Here is a 24,909-nt window from a genome sequence, read left to right as displayed (position 1 = left end):
AATGGTGGTAACATTAAGAGTGCAACGGGGATTCCACTGTTAAATGCAGAGGAGAGAGCAGATAGGTGGAAAGAATACATTGAAAGCCTCTACGAGGGTGAAGATTTGTCTGATGTGATAGAAGAAGAAACAGGAGTCGATTTAGAAGAGATAGGGGATCCAGTATTAGAATCGGAATTTAAAAGAGCTTTGGAGGACTTACGGTCAAATAAGGCAGAAGGGATAGATAACATTCCATCAGAATTTCTAAAATCATTGGGGAAGTGGCAACAAAACGACTATTCACGTTGGTGTGTAGAATATATGAGTCTGGCGACATACCATCTGACTTTCGGAAAAGCATCATCCACACAATTCCAAAGACGGCAAGAGCTGACAAGTGCGAGAATTATCGCACAATCAGCTTAACAGCTCATGCATCGAAGCTGCTTACAAGAATAATATACAGAAGAATGGAAAAGAAAATTGAGAATGCGCTAGGTGACGATCAGTTTGGCTTTAGGAAAAGTAAAGGTACGAGAGAGGCAATTCTGACGTTACGGCTAATAATGGAAGCAAGGCTAAAGAAAAATCAAGACACTTCCATAGGATTTGTCGACCTGGAAAAAGCGTTCGACAATATAAAATGGTGCAAGCTGTTCGAGATTCTGAAAAAAGTGGGGGTAAGCTATAGGGAGAGATGGGTCATATACAATATGTACAACAACCAAGAGGGAATAATAAGAGTGGACGATCAAGAACGAAGTGTTCGTATTAAGAAGGGAGTAAGACAAGGCTGTAGCCTTTCGCCCCTACTCTTCAATCTGTACATCGAGGAAGCAATGATGGAAATAAAAGAAAGGTTCAGGAGTGGAATTAAAATACAAGGTGAAAGGATATTAATGATACGATTCGCTGATGACATTGCTATCCTGAGTGAAAGTGAAGAAGAATTAAATGATCTGCTGAACGGAATGAACAGTCTAATGAGTACACAGTATGGTTTGAGAGTAAATCGGAGAAAGACGAAGGTAATGAGAAGTAGTAGAAATGAGAACAGCGATCAACTTAACATCAGGATTGATGGTCACGAAGTCAATGAAGTTAAGGAATTCTGCTACCTAGGCAGTAAAATAACCAATGACGGACGGAGCAAGGAGGACATCAAAAGCAGACTCGCTATGGCAAAAAAGGCATTTCTGGCCAAGAGAAGTCTACAAATATCAAATACCGTCCTTAATTTGAGGAAGAAATTTCTGAGGATGTACGTCTGGAGTACAGCATTGTATGGTAGTGAAACATGGACTGTGGGAAAACCGGAACAGAAGAGAATCGAAGCATTTGAGATGTGGTGCTATAGACGAATGTTGAAAATTGGGTGGACTGATAAGGTAAGGAATGAGGAGGTTCTACGCAGAATCAGAGAGGAAAGGAATATGCGGAAAACACTGATGAGGAGAAGGGACAGGATGATAGGACATCTGCTAAGACATGAGGGAATGACTTCCATGGTACTAGAGGGAGCTGTAGAGGGCAAAAACTGTAGAGGAAGACAGAGATTGGAATACGTCAAGCAAATAATTGAGGACGTAGGTTGCAAATGCTACTCTGAGATGAAGAGGTTAGCACAGGAAAGGAATTCGTGGCAGGCTGCATCAAACCAGTCAGTAGACTGATGACAAAAAAAAAAAAACATGCATTTCATACGGTTTGTGATGGTTGTAGAACAGAGTCCACAAGAAATAATGGCACAAAATTAACCAATTTTGGTAAATCATTAAAAAAGCCTAAGCATCTAAAAAGATTAAATGAGAAGTTAATTTCCAAAAAGTCAAGGCAACATCATTACCTTGCTCCCAAAACCCCCAGACCTTGTAATAAGGAATATACTGGAAGGAATGCCATTCTCACATTCTCAGGATATTATTAAAATTAAACCTATTGTTTATGGTAGAGTTTAACATCTCATGACTATTTCAAATTTTACAAATCTTCTTTCAGCAATACACATGACAGACAGACTGTGACACTTCTCATACAGTGTTTAACACATCTAATGAACACTGAAGTTACAAAAGTTAAGTGAAATGGGAATGCTTACTAGTTCTTCCCTTTCCTGCAGTTCAAAAGAAATAATTAACTGCTAAGTAATTCAGCATAGTCGCATGTAAAATTCATTACATTTTCTGCCAACACACTCACACCAAAACTTGAAAACTAATACAAAGAACAAAGCAACAAGAATAAAATGACACTCATACCATCAGTTAACGCTGGCACCTGAATCCTTATACCAGCTGATGACAACAGGACTCTGTCTTTAGGCACAACTTTGTAGTTCCCAATCCGAACTGTGCGGCAATCTAGGAGGGTGTATGTGCCAACCATGCTACCATCCACAATACTCTGCATTTCACGCCCTCCACCTGAAGAATACTTCAAATTATTATTACCGTTTGACAATAGATACACAAAAATATAAGTGACAAAAAAAAAAAAAAAATGTAAAAGTATAATTCCTGGTTTTATCTCTGGAATGGAGATTACTATGTTCTTATTTTAAAAAGAAAAGGTAACTACACACACACACACACACACACACACACACAGACAGACAGACAGACAGAGAGAGAGAGAGAGGGATATTATCTATTTTGTGGATGCCTACCAGTTTCATTTTTTCATATCTCTGTGGTTCATTTATATGGGCCAAACAAACCTACAACTATTCACACTGCCCCTTTTGGTACGCATTCCATATAATCTGTTAATCGTATTAGGCACAGGTCCTAAACACCTGAGAAATATTCTAGAATAAAAAGTTTTGTAAGCAATCTCCTTTAACCAGACTGATTGCACTTCTGTAGCATTCTACCAATGACCTTAAGCCTGACTCCACTATACCTGTGACTCACCCGATGTGACTGTTCTAGATCACATCCTTACAAATTGTTAAATCCAAGAATTTTTGAGTTGGCTGATTCCAGTTTTGATTGTACAGTACTATGGACTCATGATACTATTTTTCTGTCATTTTGTGATGTGTATAATTTTATATTTCTGTATATTTAAAGCAAGTTTTCAATCTATGCAACTCCTTGAAATCTTATTAAGATTTGAGTTGACAGCAGTGCAACTTTTTTCAGATAAAAGTAAAATGTAAAGTCAGAGGTTACCATTACTATCGTCTCTAAAGTCATTAACAAAACAACGAACGGCTAGGGTCCCTACACGCTTTCTTGGGAGCACATCTGGAGGTACTTCTACATCTGCCTATGACTCGATATTCAATATAACATGTACATCTTCCCTACCAAGAAATTGTTAATCATGTCACAAATTTCATACAATATCCCATACAATTTTACTTTCAATGGTAAACACAGGTGGGATGTTTACCATCTACAATTTACACAGCCGAAAGACGGACCGCTGACCTGCAGTCTGCACAAACATGTCAAGATGTTCCTGCCTACACAACAGGCTAGCTAACATACCAATGTCCACTTTTCTTTCACACTGCTCGTGTTTCTGTCTCTTGTTTATCTCAATTTACGGATATCTGAAGATATTCATTTTGTGATCTTTTCTTATCGTTTTTGTTAATGTGTGGAACCTGTCATGTAATATCTGTAGATATCATTATCTGGACTGGAAGGTTGTGTGTGTGTGTGTGTGTGTGTGTGTGTGACAGCCCCACACACACCTCTTGTGTACACACCTGCATCATTTAGACGAACCGTAAAATCATATGAAGTCTTTCATTCAAGCCTTCCATTCAATGTGAAACAATGGGGCAGTTCTGGGGACAATGCTGAGTTTGTGAGCTTCGAAGAAACCCATGAGCAAGTCTGATCTTTTCTACGTTCTCTGCCAGGCCAAGCTTCTCTGCCAATCACTGCAAAGATCCTTGAACGTCTTTAGCTCCCAGATGACAGACAGGCCCATACATCGAGTGCACCTTGTAGTCTTCCCTTTAACTTAGTGTCATTTACCTAGAGGGAACTATTATTCATTGTACATTTCAACTGTCAACCATTAACAGATCCCTACCCTTTTGTGATTACCTGTCCTTAACTAGAGACACAACATGTTTCCCAACAGGTTACTTGAGCCTCACTGGTTCACTTTTAGTGGAAGACAGCACACTGAACTTGTTGGTGTAACACCCCAAGTTCTCCCTTTTTTTTAATTCCTAAGGGACTAAACTGCTGGGGTCATCGGTCCCTAGACTTACAAACTACTTAAACTAACTTATGTTAAGAACAACACACCCACCCATGCACGAGGGAGGACTCAAACCTCTGGCGGGAGGGGCTGCAGAACCCGTGACACGGCACCTCACCCATAACCGCGCGACCATTCCACACGGCAGTTCTCCCTGGTCTCTGACTCATCCATACAGACCATCTAGATCTACCACTGACAAGCCACTTAACTTTGTCATCTTTAGTACACGACTCTCAGTACCCCTCACAACACACCCATTCACAGCAGCTTTCAATCACTTGATAGGTGGTTTCTGGCTGCTTTTTGAATCTCAACTAACTTATCCTGTGACTGAAAACAGCAATTACAATGGGGCAGTGTCCCATAAGACCATACACAAAAAACTTTAACTAAGCTTCCAGATTCTCTAAATTTCTGTATCTAGTTCTATTCAACAATTGAAGAAATTAACACCCAAAAAGAGACTTCTATTACAAAAGCAGAAAAACCTGGAATAAAAGTTACTGATCCCCTAAAGGTTTCTGAGGTTACAGTGACTAAAAATCTCTAACATAGCTTTAACTTACGATAAATGCAGACAATTTAAACTCCGTTTCAAAGGGATAACTAAATGTAACACAATATGTTAGTTATAACATTTACAATAGTAACTGTAACTCATGTTAATTTATTATGAACTATGTTATGCACAATACTCTTAACTTTTGAAAATTCTCAAAAACAAACTTTCTTTTGTGTAAATACAAAATGAAATATGGGGATGGTAGTTTCTGAGTGAGGATTCTATCGTAAAGTTGCCAAGTTTACAACTGATGATATTGTACAAATCTTTGCATGGCACTCTCAAATGTTTGCAAATTTACAATATATCACAATACATCCAAGTCTTTATACAATTACTAAAAGATTATTTGAAATCAACACAAACATTAAAATATTCCCTTACAGGAATGAATGATAAATATTCTACAGTTCTGAAAAATGTGAACAAATGGTTGGAAAGCAATCAAATACTAAAGAAATTACACACCTATTTAACAACACAAGAAGATTTCTGGAATGTCTGGTCACACTGTGCACAGGAACTAAGTGTAAATTTTGCAGCCTAGCAGACACGGTACTGATATTAACACAATTTTGTTTTTGTGATATTAGGTTCATTCTGCATAATAAAATTCATGGTGACCTGATATGTGGAATAGTATTGTCTATACAACTTTTCCGACTTGTTTAAGGTGTTTCTTTAAAACAGATAAACTGGAACTTCATGTTATTTTAAAATTGGAAGTACAATTTATTGTAACTTGAACACTATTGACTAAGTTTTGCTACACTTTTACTTTCACATACTACGACATCTAAGGAAATGTCTGGCTGTCAACCATTGAGTGCATGAAGACATTATTGGCAGCTGTGGATGTGTATACTGCACACCTTCCAGAATTGCACCTTCGACGACTGCAATGTAACTGAAGATATTTGTTGACAAAAGTTTCCTAATGCTATTGGCAAGGGATTTCTGATTGATTCCGTATTTTCCAGAAGGTTTTTGACACTGTACCACACAAGCGGCTCTTATTGAAACTGCATGCTTATGGAATATCGTCTCAGTTATGTGACTGGATTTGTGATTTCCTGTCAGAGAGGTCACAGTTTGTAGTAACTGACGGAAATCCATCGTGTAAACTGGCATTCCCAAAGGTAGTGTTATAGGCCCTTTGCTGTTCCTTATCTATATAAATGATTTGGGAGACAATCTGAGCAGCCATCTTCCATTGTTTGCAGATGACGCTGTCGTTTATCGACTAATAAAGTCATCAGAAGATCAAAACAAACTGCAAAACGATTTAGAAAAAATATCTGAACGGTGCGAAAAGTGGCAGTTAACTCTGAATAACGATAATTGTGAGGTCATCCACATGAGTGCTAAAAGGAACTCATTACACTTCGGTTACATGATAAATCAGTATAATCTAAAAGCTGTAAATTCAACTAAATACCTAGGTATTACAATTACGAACAACTTAAATTGGAAGGAACACATACAAAATGTTGTGGGAAAGGCTAACCAAAGACTGCGTTTTATTGGCAGGACACTTAGAAAATGTGGCAGACCTACTAAGGAGACTGCCTACACTATGCTTGTCCGTCCTCTTTTAGAATACTGCTGCGCGGTGTGGGGTCCTTACCAGATAGGACTGATGGAGTATATCAAAAAAGTTAAAAGACAGGCAGCACATTTTGTATTATCGTGAAATATGGGAGAAAGTGTCGCAGAAATAATGCAGAATTTGGGCTGGAAATGATTAAAAGAAAGGTGTTTTTCGTTGCGGCGGAATCTTCAAGAAATTCCAATCACCAACTTTCTCCTCCGAACGCGAAAATATTTTTTTGACACTGATCTACATAGAGAGGAACAATCACCATGATAAAATTAGGGAAATAAGAGCTTGTACGGAAAGATATAGGTGTTCATTTTTCCGCGCGCTATACGAGATTGGAATAATAGATAACTGTGAAGGTGGTTCGATGAACCCTCTGCCAGGCACTTAAGTGTGATTTGCAGAATATCCATGTAGATGTAAACAAACTAAAATAAAATAAGAGAAGTACGGTATCATGAAAGATCATGACCAAACAACAAGAGTATATTAACTAAGAGCGATAAAGCAATAGTTGGGCACAAGGACAAAACCCTGAAAGATCTCGTCAATGTATACGTCTAATACCTAGCATATTTGAAACAAACCATTAAAACAAATGGAACTCACCACAGACACTCTTGAGTTTGTTAATATCAGAGACCAGCTCATCTTCTTCATCTGAAAAGTTTGGTGGAGGTTCCTTTTTCAAAAGTGAACTAGAGAGATCACAATTCAAGTCAACAGCAGATCCCATCTGCACAGCAGATTGGCCAGATCCTCTCTGTGGCACCTCCCCTTCACAATGCCCACGCTCTTCCTCATCAGAGGAAAGCGTCAGGCACACTGTAACAACATCATTGCCATCATCATTGCCATCATCATCGTCACCACCATCATCACTACCAACACCAACACCAACACCACCACCACCACAATTATTAAGCAACAACAAAAGAAAGGGGTGTATGAGATTGCAAAATTTAAATGTGGGTAAAATAGAATGAAACATAAATCTATTTCAGTTAACTGCTTCTACAAACAAAAAAAATCTTTCAATTCCAAATACTTTCAAAGAAGTAACGTGAATAATATTTAACGTTATACCATTATCCGTAATGAGGGCAATCAATGTGTTTAAAATAGAATTTACTGACATGGCAAACTGTGGCAGCGGGTACGTAAATGTAACACCAACTCTCTCTTTCAAGCATTTGCAACCATAACTTTATTTCACAAGCAGGAACCGAAAATAAATGCAGATTGTATCTGATACAGTCAGGCAGTTCATCTAATGTTAGGACTTCAAAACAAGAGATTAGAACATTTCAAAACCAATGCAGGAAAAAAAAAGTGAGAATCCATATAGTAAGTTGTATCTCGATATTCCATTTTTGCATTAAATCTTTATTTTCTCACAGTCCAAAAAGTATCAACTGCAATTAAAAATCAACACAGGTCACAGATTACGCAAATCTACACGAGAGTTAGGGAAAGGAAAAGAATAAAAGTGATGAGAATTAAAACTTGTAAATAACAGTATTGAACCTTCAAGTTTTAACTGTCAAATGCTTTAAAATTACAAAAGAGACAGAATGGCTGTCCATCACTTACTTACAGGGGGCTTACAGCAAAATATAGTGACACTAAATTGTGGGATTTTGTATCTGGAAAGAGTAGTTGGTCAGGAAAGATTGGAAAATGGTAGGAACAAGGAGGAGAGTGGGGCAGAAGTTTGAGAAAGATAGAGAAGCTACATCTTCTGCAGCCTTTGACAGTAAAACTAAGAATTCCTTGGTACTTCAAGTAGTGAGAAATGATTTGGAGTTCATGTAGAAACAAAAGAAGGGAGCAACATATAACCACTACGGTGCTAACTTCAGTTTTCTGACATTTCTACTGCATTGAGAGTTGTTTTTACTAACAAAATGTGATTCTTTCTTTGTTTTGATATATCCTTCCAAATTAAGTCCTCCATGGTGATTACATGTCAGATTCAATTAGAATCAATCAGTATTATCCTTCCAAGGAGATGACCTGCAATTTGTACTTGTTTCACACATTGCATTGTAACCATTCGTTGGGCACTATATATGTATTAATATGTAGTTTCAAATAAGACAAGGCTATTAAACATGCATTATCTGAACAGTTACATCTATAGTCTTTTCTCACTAATATTTCCAAATTAGAATATATTTAGTGGCATGCAGCTGACCTTTTCTTGTACTGTGCCACAGCTATTTGCTTAGGAAACATCAACAATGTCATGCCAAAAACGTTGGCACGTCTGTCATTACTGTCCCTACTTTGTGTCACATCCTTTACCTAATGAACTCTTACATATCTTTGTGTTGTCTGCTGGCAAATGTAATTTGTTTGTTTACTTACACACGACATCAATTACTAAGGGGAGGGATGAGAAAAAAAGAGAACAGAATTGTTTTAGAGTTTACCATGGTAGAGGGACAATAAAATAGAAACTACTCAGCACCAATCAATCACAGCATGCATAATCAACTTGTGCACCAAATTTTCTTGCTTCTGCAATTCTCTGTGGGTTTGTACAACTGTAGTCATAAATTCTAAAATACCAGCTCTGTTTCATGTTATATTACACTTGTGCTGTTATATTACACTTGTGCTGTATCTCAACAGTTTTCATTCTATGTAACAGTTGCATTAAAACTGTCCTAAAAACTACATTTGATTTGAAAACAGCATTTCTATACTAAACATGGTCCTACTGAATGTGATACGCCAGTGCTTTCTTCCAACCTCCAAATCGACTTACCCAGCCATTTACAGTTTAACATGGACTCTGAACCAATAATTTTTCAAATTAATAAGCTGCTGCCAGAGGTAGGGAGCAACGAAAATCCTTGCCTGGGTACAAAACAACAAACCTTTGGAGGAATAGTCTGTCACTTACCTACTGAGCCACTCTCAGTAGAGCTACAAATACAAAGCAGAATATTGAATTACGAATATTTTAACAAACAAAATTACTCTTGCAGTACAAAAACTTACCTGGTTCATCCACCAGTTTGGCTTGTTTCTTAACAGGCCTTTTTGATGATTTTTTGGCACCTGGTTTTGATACCTGTACTTCCCACTTTTTATATTTATCATGGAACTTCTTCTGAAAAAAAAAGCAACAGACAAATACATAAATTCTAACAACTGAAAATATCAAACAATTAAATAACTTAAAATGAGTAAAACAAATATAAAATTTTGAATTTTAATTCATCTAATTCATCAGCTGCAGCTTCTGTCCAATGAATGAAAGTACATTTTCAGAGGATAGTTATTATATTACTGGTGACTTGAGGACTCTGCTGGCATGTGATCAGCTTGAGAATTATTTGTGTTTCTCCAAGCTACGAGATCTTGAAGCTCTCAGGTCTGCACTAAGACCGCTGTGAGTAAAGCTCTGCCAAGCAAAAATGGCTCTGAGCACTATGGGACTTAACATCTGAGGTCATCAATCCTCTAGAACTTAGAACTACTTAAACCCTAACTAACCTAAGGACATCACACACATCCATGCCCGAGGCAGGATTCAAACCTGCGACCGTGGCGGTCGCGTGGTTCCAGACTGTAGTGCCTAGAACTGCTCGGCCACCTTTGCCAAGCAAAGTGAAGTTCAAGTGTCTTGTGAAACTCTTTGGGATGTGAAAGAGAGAGGGTTGTCAGAAGCCATACGGCCATGAGAGTTTGAGAGAGACTAGTGAAATAACATGGGGAATACCACACTGAGGGTACTTAGGCAATGGCAGATATGTCTGCTCGTGTCTGTGTATGTGCGGATGGATATGTGTGTGTGTGCGCGCGAGTGTATACCTGTCCTTTTTTTTCCCCAAGGTAAGTCTTTCCACTCCCGGGATTGGAATGACTCCTTACCCTCTCCCTTAAAACCCACATCCTTTCATCTTTCCCTCTCCTTCCCTCTTTCCTGATGAGGCAACAGTTTGTTGCGAAAGCTAGAATTTTGTGTGTATGTTTGTGTTTGTTTGTGTGTCTAGCGACGTGCTAGCGCTTTCGTTTGGTAAGTCACATCATCTTTGTTTTTAGATATATTTTTCCTACGTGAAATGTTTCCCTCTATTATAACCATATATATATATATATATATATATATATATATATATATATATATATATATATATATATACCTGTCCCATGCACCCTCCCACCACCACCTACTCCAGTCCTGTAACCCGGTAGGTGTACACGATCAAAGGCAGAGCCACGTGTGAAAGCACCCACGTGATTTACCAACTGACCTGCCTACACTGTGATGCATTCTATGTGGGAATGACCAGCAACAAACTGTCCATTCGCATGAATGGACACAGGCAGACAGTGTTTGTTGGTAATGAGGATCACCCTGTGGCTAAACATGCCTTGGTGCACAGCCAGCACATCTTGGCACAGTGTTACACCGTCCGGGTTATCTGGATACTTCCCACCAACACCAACCTATCCGAACTCCGGAGATGGGAACTTGCCCTTCAGTATATCCTCTCTTCTCGTTATCCGCCAGGCCTCAATCTCCGCTAATTTCAAGTTGCCGCCACTCATACCTCACCTGTCTCTCAACAACTTCTTTGCCTCTACTCTTCCACCTCGACTGACATCTCTGCCCAAACTCTTTGTCTTTAAATATGTCTGCTTGTGTCTGTATGTGTGGATGGATATGTGTGTGTGTGCGAGTGTATACCTGTCCTTTTTTCCCCCTAAGGTAAGTCTTTCCGCTCCCGGGATTGGAATGACTCCTTACCCTCTCCCTTAAAACCCACATCCTTTCGTCTTTCCCTCTCCTTCCCTCTTTCCTGATGAGGCAACAGTTTGTTGCGAAAGCTTGAATTTTGTGTGTATATTTGTGTTTGTTTGTGTGTCTATCGACCTGCCAGCGCTTTTGTTTGGTAAGTCTCATCATCTTTCTTTTTAGATATATATATATATATATATATATATATATATATATATATATATATATATATATATATATATAGAGAGAGAGAGAGAGAGAGAGAGAGAGAAACATTCCACGTGGGATATATATATATATATATATATATATATATATATATATATATATATATATATAAACACAGATTATGTGACTTACCGAACAAAAGTGCTGGCAGGTCGATACACACACAAACAAACACAAACATATACACGATATTCAAGCTTTCGCAACAAACTGTTGCCTCATCAGAAAAGAGGGAAGGAGAGGGAAAGACGAAAGGATGTGGAGGCACCCAAAAGACATTATTGTAAATGGATTGATGAGATGGTAAAAGATTGCTATGAATAGTGACAGCAGCCACCATAAGATTATAACACTATTTCACAGATTTTGCAAAGGTGAATGTTATGTTGAATAGGATATGATTTTTTGACTGTTTCGTGTCAAAATTTATAGATCAACTTTTCTTCAGATAATGTCATTTTTGTATATATCTTACAAGAAAAGATGAAAGAAGATTAAAAATCACCAAATATCTTACGAGCATTTCTTTTCAGCCTTCTGTCAGTGGTACTATGTTACAAAGGCACCTGTTTTCACTGTCCAATAATGTTCACTTAACACAGCGTCACTTAGTACCCAACATTTCATGACAGCTTTCCAGTTATGGTTGGTTGGTTGGGGGGAGAGACCAAACAGCGAGGTTATCGGTCTCATAGGAGTAGGGAGGGATGGGGAAGGATGTTGGCCGTGCCCTTTCAAAGGAACCATCCCGGCATTAGCCTCTAGCGATTTAGGGAAATCACGGAAAACCTAAATCAGGATGGCTGGATGCGGGATTGAACCGTCGTCCTTCTGAATGCGAGTCCAGTGTGCTAACCACTGTGCCACCTCGCTCGGTCTTTCCAGTTATGTTTGTACTTTGTGTTTTAGACATTTTTACAGTGTTATGGCTACTTCCACAGCTAAATGTGAAGCCAGCTGTTACGATTTTTTTTAATGATGATCTAGACCCTTTATGACATAACTGAGCTCCCCTTACGTCATCTTGTGAATCAAAGCAGCTGTGTTTTGAGAGAAATCTGCGTTTTTCTAACAGCATGGTTTTTTATTTACAGAGGAGAAATGAATTGAAACATTACATCACACAGAATGAATTGCAGAGCATGTATTGGAGAAAATAACTCTTGCCTTTTTCCATTAAGACATACATTATTGTTTACACTGGGAATCATAGAGAAATAACAAAAATTAGTATGGTTGGTGAGCCACGTTCAAGTCAAGCACACAGTGTTTTCCATTTATCCACACACTGAGGATACACAAACACATAGTACAGCAACTGAGTGGGGTCTAGTCCAGATTTCCTTCAATCCAAACACAAGAAAATGCCTTTTTTATGGGGAGACTAAATGAACTCCTTGAAATAATTCCTACAAACTGAAGTCTATTATTTGATCACAATACTATTGATCACTTTATAAGAACAGCATAATATGCACCCAATCACACAATGATACTGTGCTGTAAGTACCACACTATTATCAGGCGGTGCTGTCAAATGTTTTGTGATACCTAATATTTAATGAAAAATGCGAAATTATAGGTAACGGATAAAGTTCAAAAAATAGAGCTACTATGGGAATTTCAACATTAGTTTCAAATTCAATGGTATCAAAATAACAAAATATAACACATTTCATTTCCACAAATATTTTATATTGAAAAGTGTAATGGGAGATTTTAATGTGCTAGTAGCACAGACACTGAAGAAAAATTTTACAGCAGGAAAATCTGGATACATACCAGAAACGACAATGACCATACCAAGAATAATTTGCCGACAACATGTTCGTTCTTACTTCCAAAGAAAAACAGAAAGTATCAGCAAGCACCAAATGGGACTAAATATTCAGTTCACCATAGTTTATCAAACAATGAATTTTTATACATTGTGCCAGTCTGAAACAACATTTTTAAGTGATCATAGAGTCTTATAAAGCAGAGTAAAAAACAGATAAAAAGCTAGAAATATGCAGACTTGTCAGGCAAGGAGTAAAAAACATGGAATTTGAGAATTTATTTAACATCAGAGAGATAGACCAAGTTAAGCAGCAAATTTAGTACATTAGATGATGAAGGATATATAGACATAGATATTATTTGGGTCTAGACACTGCACATTGCCTATGGGGAACATCCATCCTAGCTGTTTCCAATCCTGCTTATTTGGACACTGAGCCATACAGATGTGATGAAAGTTTATTGGGCAACTTGTAAGGTGGTCATGAAAAACTAGATATCATAAAATGCGGATGATGTAAAATTGATACCAGACATGGCCATGGATTGAAGACTGAAGAAAGATGGACATTTTAAAAAGCAACTATATCCTAAGTCCTTTGCTTTTAAGACAGAGGAAATTTGGAAGATCATCGTGATGTTAGGAGAGCATCAAAGAAAGCAACTGTGGCAGCAAAGTCACTCCACTACAGTGAAGTCTGTGATAAACTCGAAACAACATATGGAAAGCGAAAAATCTACTGACTTGTAAAGCAGTGTCATACACAAACAACAGACACACAAAAAACTTTTGGCATAAACGATGAAGAAGGCATACTTAAATTTGCAATGAGAAGCTTCCACATGCTCTAATTCCAGTATCAAGACCCGTGGAGGGACCCATGCACCAATCACCAAGAATGAAGTTGCAGAGGCATTGCATGACATGCAAAATAAGGCAATGAGGCCAGACAATCTACCTGAAGGTCAGTGAAAATCGAAGCACTAGGATTCAACTGAATGGCCGAAAGATTTCTTCAGCAAAATTATCGAAGGCGGAAGGATCTCCGCTGATTAAACATGTAGCACAACTGTACCCATTCGGAAGCAGAAGAGTAGCCCAGCTGAATGTAGGAACTATCACCAAATACATAGTCTACTACACTCAATGAAGGTCTTTGAAGGCATCATCAATAAAAAGTTACAACAAATAAACAGTCTCACCACCAATCAATTTGAATTCATGAACGGCTATGTGCTGACAAATGGTATTCACACTGCTCACCTAGTTATTGAAAAACACGAAGGTACCTATACTTTACCTTTCTCCACCTTGAAAAGGCCCTTGATTGTGTGCCACATGAATTGATTTGTCTGGTCTTGTGAGAGCATGGAGCACATGAGGAGCTAGTAAGGTGGATCAGATTTCTCTACCATGTCCTGAAGAACTGGATAATAACAGCTGCTGAACTATCAGGTGATTTTCTTGTTTCTCTAAGAGTACATCAATGATCTGCTCTGTCACCTCTTCTTCACAGTCGTAGTTATGGTCACAATAGATCTGCAGAAAACTGCACCCTGGGCATTACTGTAAGCTAATGATGTGCTGCTGGCCTCTAAAGGTAAGACTGGCCTGCAAAGTCAAGTCCAAACCTGACATGACTGCTTTACAGAAGTAAAGTAGGTCTATGATTCAGCATTAAAAAAATGCAGTATCTGATGACCAAACGACTCTGATACCATCAGGATCAATAGTGTTAACCTCCCAACAAGAACTTTCCAGTACCTGTTGACAAAAACCTCAGTGCAGACCTCTTGATTGAAATCTCAGCACAGACCTCTCCAGCTGCTTGAGCAGCACTGAATCTTATTAGGTTCTGCGACTGACTTATCCTGTGACCAAATGATTCCAAACAGACAAGCCTAAAGTACACTGATCTGTAATAAGTATAACTGCACTGCATGGTACTGAACGCTGATCTTTAACAAAAGAATTGGAACAACAACTCGCTGGCAAGCTCAGGTGGACATCTAAATTAACAGTGTATGATCATGTCATAAAATAAGTTCATAATTTACATGTAGTGTCAATACTGGATAAAATGGGAGAAAGCCATCTACAATGATACGTGCATGTTCTTAGAACAGATGCAACAACAGTGGCAAAGACTGGTTTTAGTTTAGGAGTACATGGTAAATGGACAGTAGGATGGAATAGTCAGCGATGACTGCACGAACACCTCAAGATATCAGGCCTGTGCCCAGACCAGGCATGAGATCGGATAAAATGGCAACAGTGTCATGAACAGTATAAGAAGCTACTGGTATGAAAAAAGATAAAGAAATGGATATTTCAAAGGAAACAACGCAGTATTAAAAAGGCAGCAACAGTTTCAAGGAAATGACAATAGCAATATATTTTTAGAATGTGCTGTATTAAATGATAATAATTTTTAATCCATTGAGAGGGTGTGAGAAGAAACATGGTTACTGTCTCGTAATTTTTTTTCCTTTGTATTAATCAACTAGGATCTTAGAACTTCAATCCTCCTCCAATTTTTCCAGTACTACTCCATCTTCTCATCGTGTTGTCTTATCCTATCTTCTGTCAAAGATGCTCCCTACTCTTTATTTCTTGTCTTGAAAGCACTCTAAATCTAGTACTATATTCTTAAAACAATCTTTTTATATTATTTTGATGCTTTGATATTGTTTCTTGTTAGTTGTTTTCTTATCTCTGTAACCAAATTATTGTTGATTTCTTTATCCAGAAATACAGGAAGATTTGTTTCATTAGCCTTTTCATTCATTCAATATATGTGCAAAAAAGATTAATCTTCGTCCTGCCATTACTTCTGATATTTTACCTATTTTTCATAGATCTCCTTGTTAACACTCATTTTCCAACCAACTATTGTCTGCATTCCACCACAGCCATCTTGCAAGTTCCTCTGTTCTGCCCAGCTTATAATTCTGTCATTTAGCATTAACGCATACACAAACATTCTGTTATTTTTCCTACCTATGCAAGTCTTGTTGAAGACACTTGTCAAATCATATGCCCCTTCCATTTTAATACCTATTACATCCACTACAACTATTTTAGTCCATTCTGTTGTATGGTTTCTCCCCTGCAATTTACCTTAATTTCATTTGATTTTCTTCCAAGAATTATTCACTGACTTTGGTTAAACAATTGAAAGTCCAGGATGAAAGAACAACAATATGGAAATGACAGGTTGCAACTCATCACTTAGAGGAGACACAGAATCATAAACAGGCACAAAGAAAAAGAACATTAGAGATATTTTCAGCTTTCAGACAAAGTCTTCCTCCAGAAGTAGGACTCAAACTTTCAAAATAACAACAGTTTACACTCGTGGCCACTACCATTGGACACTAAGGCCCGACTGTAACAGCGTCTGATGTGCAGAAATTTAGCTGGGATGGTAGCAGAGAAAGAGATGATGTGGTGTGGGGGAGGTGTTAGCCTAGTAGAGATAGACAGGAGGACAGGGACCAGCACAGGTTATCTCCAGGGGAGTTACAGGAATGGAGGATTATCATAGGGAGAGTTCCCACCTGCACAGTTCAGTAAGACTGGTGGTGGTAGTGGAAAGAATTCACATGGCACAGAATGTGAAGCAGTCATTAAAGTGAAGCAGTCATTAAAGTGAAGCACATCATGCTGAATGGCATGTTCAGTAACTGTATGGTCCAGCTATCTCTTTGTCACAATTTAGTAGTGGACATTCATGTGGAAAGATAGGTTGTTAGTTTTCATGCCTACATAGAATGTGGCTCGGTGCTTAGCTAGGTTTGTAGATCACAGTGTTGATTTTAAGGTGGCCCTGCCTTTTGATGCCTGCGACAGGACTGCAGCACGTGGGTAGTGGGAGGACATATGAGACATCTCTTGCATCTGGTCAATTGCAAGGATTCCTGGATGGTGGTGTTTTATTAAACACCTATATTTTTTAGCTCATTGTTCTATGTTCTAGTGATCTCCTTGTTACACATCATTCTTTTTACTGTTGGTAAGTCCTAAATTTTTTCTGTCACTTTAGTAATTTGTACCTGGGATTCACACAATCACCTTTTTTAGTGGTCTCAATTTTTTCTCTAAAATTTTCTATTTTCTTTTGAAATGATGGCTCTGCTGGAGTCCTTTTTGTTTTAGATATGAGAAGTCATATTTTAACCTCATAGAGATAATGATCTGAATCAAATTCCCCATTTCTGGTCACTTTAACATTCATAATATCGTTTGAATTCCTTTTAGATGTGGTGATAAGATCCAGTTGAAATTCTTCTAGATTTAGATTTTGAGATATCCAGGCTTGGGCTTTTCTTAGTAATTATGTAGGGACACCAGTTTTAAACGGGGAAGAGATTTCAGATCAAAAGGACTCCTAAACTGATTTACTACCTGAAAATTACTTCTGCTGACTTCATTTACAAGTGCATGGCAATTTATAAGGATATAGCTTTTATTCTTGCACTTTATAGTATGAACCAGATGAAACCAAATCTTGGAGAGAATTACATTTCATCAATTGTTGTTGTTGTGGTCTTCAGTCCTGAGACTGGTTTGATGCAGCTCTCCATGCTACTCTATCCTGTGCAAGCTTCTTCATCTCCCAGTACTTACTACAACCTATGTCCTTCTGAATCTGCTTAGTGTATTTTTACCCTCCACACTGCCCTCCAATGCTAAATTTGTGACCCCTTGATGCCTCAGAACATGTCCTACAAACCGATCCCTTCTTCTAGTCAAGTTGTGACACAAACTCCTTTTCTCCACAATTCTATTCAATACCTCCTCATTATTAGTTATGTGATCTACCCATCTAATCTTCAGCATTCTTCTGTAGCATCACATTTCGAAAGCTTCTATTCTCTTCTTGTCCAAACTAGTTATCGTCCATGTTTCACTTCCATACATAGCTACACTCCATACAAATACTTTCAGAAACAACTTCCTGACACTTAAATCTATACTCGATGTTAACAAATTTCTCTTCTTCAGAAATGTTTTCCTTGCCATTGCCAGTCTACATTTTATATCCTCTCTACTTCGACCATCATCAGTTATTTTGCTCCCCAAATAGCCAAACTCCTTTACTACTTTAAGTGTCTCATTTCCTAATCTAATTCCCTCAGCATCACCCGTCTTAATTCGACTACATTCCATTACCCTCGTATTGCTTTTGTTCATGTTCATCTTATATCCTCCTTTCAAGACACTGTCCATTCCATTCAACTGCTCTTCCAAGTCCTTTGCTGTCTCTGACAGAATTACAATTTCATCGGCGAACCTCAAAGTTTTTATTTCTTCTCCATGGATTTTAATACCTACTCCGAATTTTTCTTTTGTTTCCTTTACTGCTTGCTCAATATACAGATTGAATAACATCGGGGAGGGGCTACAACCCTATCTCACTCCCTTCCCAACCACTGCTTCCCTTTCATGCCCCTCGACTCTTATAACTGCCATCTGCTTTCTGTACAAATTGTAAATAGCGTTTCGCTCTCTGTATTTTACCCCTGCCACCTTCAGAATTTGAAAGAGAGTATTCCAGTCAACATTGTCAAAAGCTTTTTCTAAGTCTACAAATGCTAGAAACGTAGGTTTGCCTTTCCTTAATCTTTCTTCTAAGATAAGTCGTAAGGTCAGTATTGCCTCACGTGTTCCAATATTTCTACGGAATCCAAACTGATCTTCCCCAAGGTTGGCTTCTACTAGTTTTTCCATTCGTCTGTAAAGAATTCGCGTTAGTATTTTGCAGCTGTGGCTTATTAAACTGATTGTTCGGTAATTTTCACATCTGTCAACACCTGCTTTCTTTGGGATTGGAATTATTATAATCTTCTTGAAGTCTGAGGGTATTTCGCCTGTCTCATACATCTTGCTCACCAGATGGTAGAGTTTTATCAGGACTGGCTCTCCCAACGCCGTCAGTAGTTCTAATGGAATGTTGTCTACTCCCGGGGCCTTGTTTCGACTCAGGTCTTTCAATGCTCTGTCAAACTCTTCACGCAGTATTGTATCTCCCATTTCGTCTTCATCTACATTCTCTTCCATTTCCAGAATACTGTCCTCAAGTACGTCACCCTTGTATAGACCCTCTATATACTCCTTCCACCTTTCTGCTTTCCCTTCATTGCTTAGAACTGGGTTTCCATCTGAGCTTTTGATATTCATACAAGTGGTTCTCTTTTCTGCAAAGGTCTCTTTAATTTTCCTATAGGCAGTATCTATCTTACCCCTAGTGAGACAAGCCTCTACATCCTTACATTTGTCCTCTAGCCATCCCTGCTTAGCCATTTTGCACTTCCTGTCGATCTCATTTTTGATTCGTTTGTATTCCTTTTTGCCTGCTTCATTTACTGCATTTTTATATTTTCTCCTTTCATCAATTAAATTCAATATTTATTCTATTGCCCAAGGATTTCTACTAGCCCTCGTCTTTTTACCTACTTGATCCTCTGCTGCCTTCACTACTTCATCCCTCAGAGCTACCCATTCTTCTTCTACTGTATTTCTTTCCCCCATTCCTGTCAATTGTTCCCTTATGCTCTCCCTGAAACTCTGTACAACCTCTGGTTTAATCAGTTTGTCCAGATCCCATCTCCTTAAATTCCCACCTTTTTGCAGTTTCTTCAGTTTTAATCTACAGTTCATAACCAACAGATTGTGGTCAGAGTCCACATCAGCCCCTGGAAATGTCTTACAATTTAATACCTGGTTCCTAAATCTCTGTCTTACCATTATATAATCTATCTGATACCTTCTAGTATTTCCAGGATTCTTCCGTGTGTACAACCTTCTTTTATGATTCTTGAACCAAGTGTTAGCTATGATTAAGTTATGCTCCGTGCAAAATTCTACCAGACGGCTTCCTCTTTCATTTCTTTCCCCCAATCCATATTCACCTACTATGTTTCCTTCTCTCCCTTTTCCTGCTCTCGAATTCCAATCACCCATGACTATTAAATTAAATTTTCGTCTCCCTTCACTACCTGAATAATTTCTTTTATCTCGTCATACATTTCATCAATTTCTTCGTCATCTGCAGAGCTAGTTGGCATATAAACTTTTACTATTGTAGTAGGTGTGGGTTTCGTGTCTATCTTGGCCACAATAATGCAATCACTATGCTGTTTGTAGTAGCTTACCCGCACTCCTATTTTTTTTATTCATTATTAAACCTACTCCTGCATTACCCCTATTTGATTTTGTTCCTCCTGCCACCGAACTTCACTAATTCCCACTACATCTAACTTTAACCTATCCATTTCTCTTTTTAAGTTTTCTAACCTACCTGCCCATTAAGGGATCTGACATTCCACGCTCTGATCCACAGAACGCCAGTTTTCTTTCTCCTGATAACGACGTCCGCTTGAGTAGTCCCCGCCCGGAGATCCGAATGGGGGACTATTTCTGGAATATTTTACCCAAGAGGACGCCATCATCAATTATGATAATAAATATAAATGTCATATGGTATTATTGGCTCGTATATCCCAGGGAGTGGGTACAATTTCCTAACTGAAAGTGTGTTCTTCATCCGAGCACAGTGGCCTCTTTCTTCATTGATTGGGAGAGTCGTGTCGCGCGTGTGCGTATATTGTATGAAGCTGGTAAGAGAAGGGTGATGGTGAAATCCTGTGCCAACAAATAGCCTACTCCTTTTGAATAGCACCGCTATTCCTGCCATTCCGGGGGGAAAAAAGCTTTACCAGCTGTGCACAGTCTTTCTTCTCAATAGCCATTGCATTTCATACAGGAAACTTTTACCTTATAACCATTTACACCAACAGTCACTTCACAAAAGAAATCAAGAAGCATTGCCAACTGATAAACAGCATACTGTAGTCGAAACAAAATACATTTCACAATCTGACTGCTTACAGCGCCATATATTCACCTTGTGGCAGAAAGTGGAACTATTAATACTCTGCAAGCTCCATAGTTAATAAACATACCCACAATGTTTCAGGGCGCTGCTATGTATGCACCTCACACTGAGGCCCTCTGAGGACCATCAATTTATAACAATTTATAACCACTTGGTACTAAACCCAAATAAATGCCATAGAAATTATGTGCAATTTTTAAAAGATGTGATGATATAATATGCAGGATTTCGATACAATAAACAATTCTGTGGTGTTTTTAGCCAGAGGTCATGCCATCGAAGTTAGGTGAGCAGACAGCACCACAAATATTTGAATTAAGCACAGCTAGCGCCTGGGGTATTAGCTAGCATGCAGATGGTAAAATACCCCAAAGTCAGGCCTATATACTGTGATAGGAACGTATTCACAATCTGGCTCCTTACCCTCAGACAGCCAAGCTGCATTAGCCTTTAGTAACACAGCATGTAACAGTAATTTCAGTAATCTTATAACTTCAAGGAATCTATCACTAAACTAAAGAACACTGGACAGTAACTTTTTGGGCATCCAATCAAAATGAAAATTTCATTTTTGTGCTTCTAACAGTCTACATCAGGCAGTATGAACAGCAGTTTTTGTCTGTGCCTGTTATTTGGACTTTGCCCAGGTTGTGAAGGATGGTTGGTATCAAATGTCTATGTACAGATGTTAGCAGTCCGTTAAACCATAAAATATAACAGTCTAACACTATGAGATATGTATCACAACTCCAAAGGACGCAAACAGATTTCACAAAGACATAACTGTTATTCTCTTTTTATATTTTCCAATGACATTATTAATGTGTTTCCATTACAGATATGAAAAGAAATTCTCATAATGTAATCTCCCCACCTCCTTAGTTCCAGTTGGTAATCCTGTCACACCCTGTGATGGTAGTGCTTTAACGTTGTCGGGCAGCTTTCGCGTGCAACGTTGACAGCAGTTGAAATCATTGGAGGTGTAGCCACAGTAGTGGCACAGTGCCAGCATTCCATCCACATATTTGGGCTCCTTCACAAACAATGATTTTTAAGAAATAGATATGTTCCATATTTAGTGATAAGATGTCAATGAGCTTAGCTAAAGTATTTATCTAAAGTAAATGAAAATGTTGCAATCAGAAGGTAAATTGTTTTGAATACACATCAGTAAAACAAATGTACTGACATTTACATATCAAGTACTGAAAATTAATCAATCATGCAAGTTTTCTCACAACACCTAAAATGTTATAAACATTATCTAATGAAGCAGTGTGATACATTTTTACAGATGCTCTGACAACTACCATGTGTGAATAATACTGTTCTTATCCTACGTATCTGATCTGCAGCTTTCCTGGCATGAAAAATGCTGAACAGATGATGTAATATCTATTTGATATCTGAAATAGTTGTGATCTTCAGTCTGAAGACTGATTTGGTGCAGCTATCCACGTCAATTTATTCTGTGTCAGCCTCATTGCTACCTCCAATCTAAACCATTTAAACTTTCTTACTGTAGCCAAGACTTTGTCTCCCTTACAACTTTCATCCCTCACTTCTCTCCACTGCATAACTGACTAAATTATTACCTGCCAGGTCTGTAATATAAATAAAAAGAACAGCAATGGTCCTAACGCACTTCACTGGAGCACATCTGAAGTTATTTCCACTGCTGTGTCCTCCCTATCAAGAAACTGCAATTAAGGCCACAAAGTTTGCTCATATCCCACGTTAGCACACTTTTGTTAATAAATGGTGGTATGATATCAAGATAAATGCTCTTCAAATGTCAATAAATACTTGACACATCTGAGTGTCTTGATCCATGGCTTTCAAGGTGTCAGTGAGGAAAGCATAAGTTGAGTTTCCCATGACCAGTGTTTTCAGAACCCACATTGGTCAGCACAGAGGACAACATTCTGTTCGGGATACCTCAGTATGATTGAGCTCAGAACATAATTTTGGATGGTAGTTTTTGGTCACTTCTGCTATGCTTCATGTGGACAGGTATGACCTGTGCTTCCTGGATAAAATGGGAGATAACTCTTGATACAAATTCTGCACAGAACATGACAGGGATGACATCAGGCCTTGGAGCATTGTTCAATTTTAGTGATTTCAGCTGTTTCTCAATGCCAGTGACTAATATCTACATTGTACAACAAAATTAAAGCACCATTTTTCCGAAACATCGTAGCTGCCTCGCACTGCAATGTATAAGTTTGAAATTTGGTTTTAAGGCACCTACAACCTTCCTCTGTAGTGGTGCACCCTGTGACATCACCCTTGGGCCCAACAACACCTCAAACAGCAAGGTGCTGACACACATGAGAAAAGCCCACAGCTCAGAAGTTCATGTGAGTTGTGAAGTTAGTTAATAATTTCAGACTGACAGCAAATTTCACCACAATTCTGCCCAATGCTGCTGTAGATGTGGCACATGATGAGAAGGTTGTCACAGGCTCTCTTACCCACATATCACCAATTCTTTTGCCATCTCTGCAATAGATGTCAGTATTGACACCCAGCACTGAAATCATGTAGTTTTCTTATGGGTGGCCGACGAAAACATTCAGACACACGACCACTCACAATTGACACAAAAAGGCTTCGGGGGGTGACAATAGGGCATTAATGAAACCACCCCTTCCCCAAGGTCATTGAGTCTTTCAAAGACGAAAACAGTTCACAGTGCAATGGGCAACAGGAAGATGTTTGTGACATTCTTTGACACTGCTGACACCCCAGACATTTCAACCGTTCTCTAATGACATTCTGGGGCTGTATCACCATTTAAACTGATTGCACCCTTTTGGGGTTGAGTATGACTGCATCTTTTGCTCTTGTGTAGAGGTTGGAAACACTAGGGAGCATTCAAAACCATTCGGTGAAAGCTGCATGTGATCCAAAGCAATAACATGTACTTTTTCATCCCTCCTGTTTTCCACCCTCCTATAGAGTGATCACGTGGGATTGCAACATTAACATGGGTGTGAATAAAACAGCAAAGGGTCCCCAAGACACTCCAGTTTGGGAACACACACAGTGCCATCCGCTCAACTTTGTTGAGCACATTAGAAATATAGCTGTCAGAAATTTCAACACCCAATTAGCCTGATGGTCAGGGAACCCCTTGACACCCTTGGGTGCAGTCTGCCTATCACTAGGCACCAGAGCAGCTGCCAGGCTGAATTAGTCAGTACCTAAAACTACCTCTTGGCCTAAAAAAGCCATGTGCACTCCACACGTACTCTGCTACATGAGTAGCTGCTTCCTTTGTGTAGTGCACCCCTGACCTATCAAGGAGTGTGTTACAATTCTCCCGAAATGTGCAGTCAAGACCATAAAAGAGGGCTGGAACCCTCCAGTCGACTCCAAACCAAAGGACCATGATACCGTGGGAACAATGCTGCAAATTAAAAGATCTGCTTGCACCTCACAAGGAACGCAACCAGCTTTCACCATTTCTACCAGCTGCCCATATGAACTCAGGGTGGCCTCAGAACACAAACAATAGACTCTAGTCACAACTTTCCGAGGACTGCACGCTGCATCCTCGGAAGCCACAGCCAGGCCACCTCCACATCTCTGATGAGGCCTCCTGACAGACATACTGAGTGCACACTGGCTTTCTTTCCAGCCATGACCGTTATTTCTGTAAGACATTCTGTCATACGCCTAATATTGGCGCTCCTGATAACAGGTAAAGAGCATCCCTGTGTGACTGCTCAGACCCTGCTGAACGCACTGCCACCTGTTCACTCCCCATGTGAATGGGCAACACCTGATAGCCAGCCACCAAACCACCCCTCTGCTTAGAGCGAACGTGTCATCAGCTGTCGCTCACCCTGCAGTGAGGGTGGATCCA

General features: G+C 38.9%; 1 protein-coding gene across 1 annotated transcript in view; it reads right to left on the bottom strand.

The window, feature by feature from the left end:
- LOC126204306 (histone-lysine N-methyltransferase 2D-like) overlaps positions 1–24,909 on the bottom strand; it is a 338,750-nt gene that overhangs the window by 113,533 nt on the left and 200,308 nt on the right. The window contains exons 9-12 of the mRNA XM_049938692.1: positions 21,910–22,068; positions 9,381–9,492; positions 6,981–7,196; positions 2,241–2,405 (exon numbers count right to left, since the gene is read on the bottom strand). Coding sequence (XP_049794649.1) covers positions 2,241–2,405; positions 6,981–7,196; positions 9,381–9,492; positions 21,910–22,068 — 652 coding nt within the window. The remainder of the gene's footprint in view (positions 1–2,240; positions 2,406–6,980; positions 7,197–9,380; positions 9,493–21,909; positions 22,069–24,909) is intronic.

This window comes from Schistocerca nitens, chromosome 9 (genome assembly GCF_023898315.1).
Source record: "Schistocerca nitens isolate TAMUIC-IGC-003100 chromosome 9, iqSchNite1.1, whole genome shotgun sequence".
NCBI classification, from domain to species: domain Eukaryota; kingdom Metazoa; phylum Arthropoda; class Insecta; order Orthoptera; family Acrididae; genus Schistocerca; species Schistocerca nitens.
Note: the sequence above shows the minus strand (reverse complement) of the source record. Positions and strands in the feature narration are given on the sequence as shown.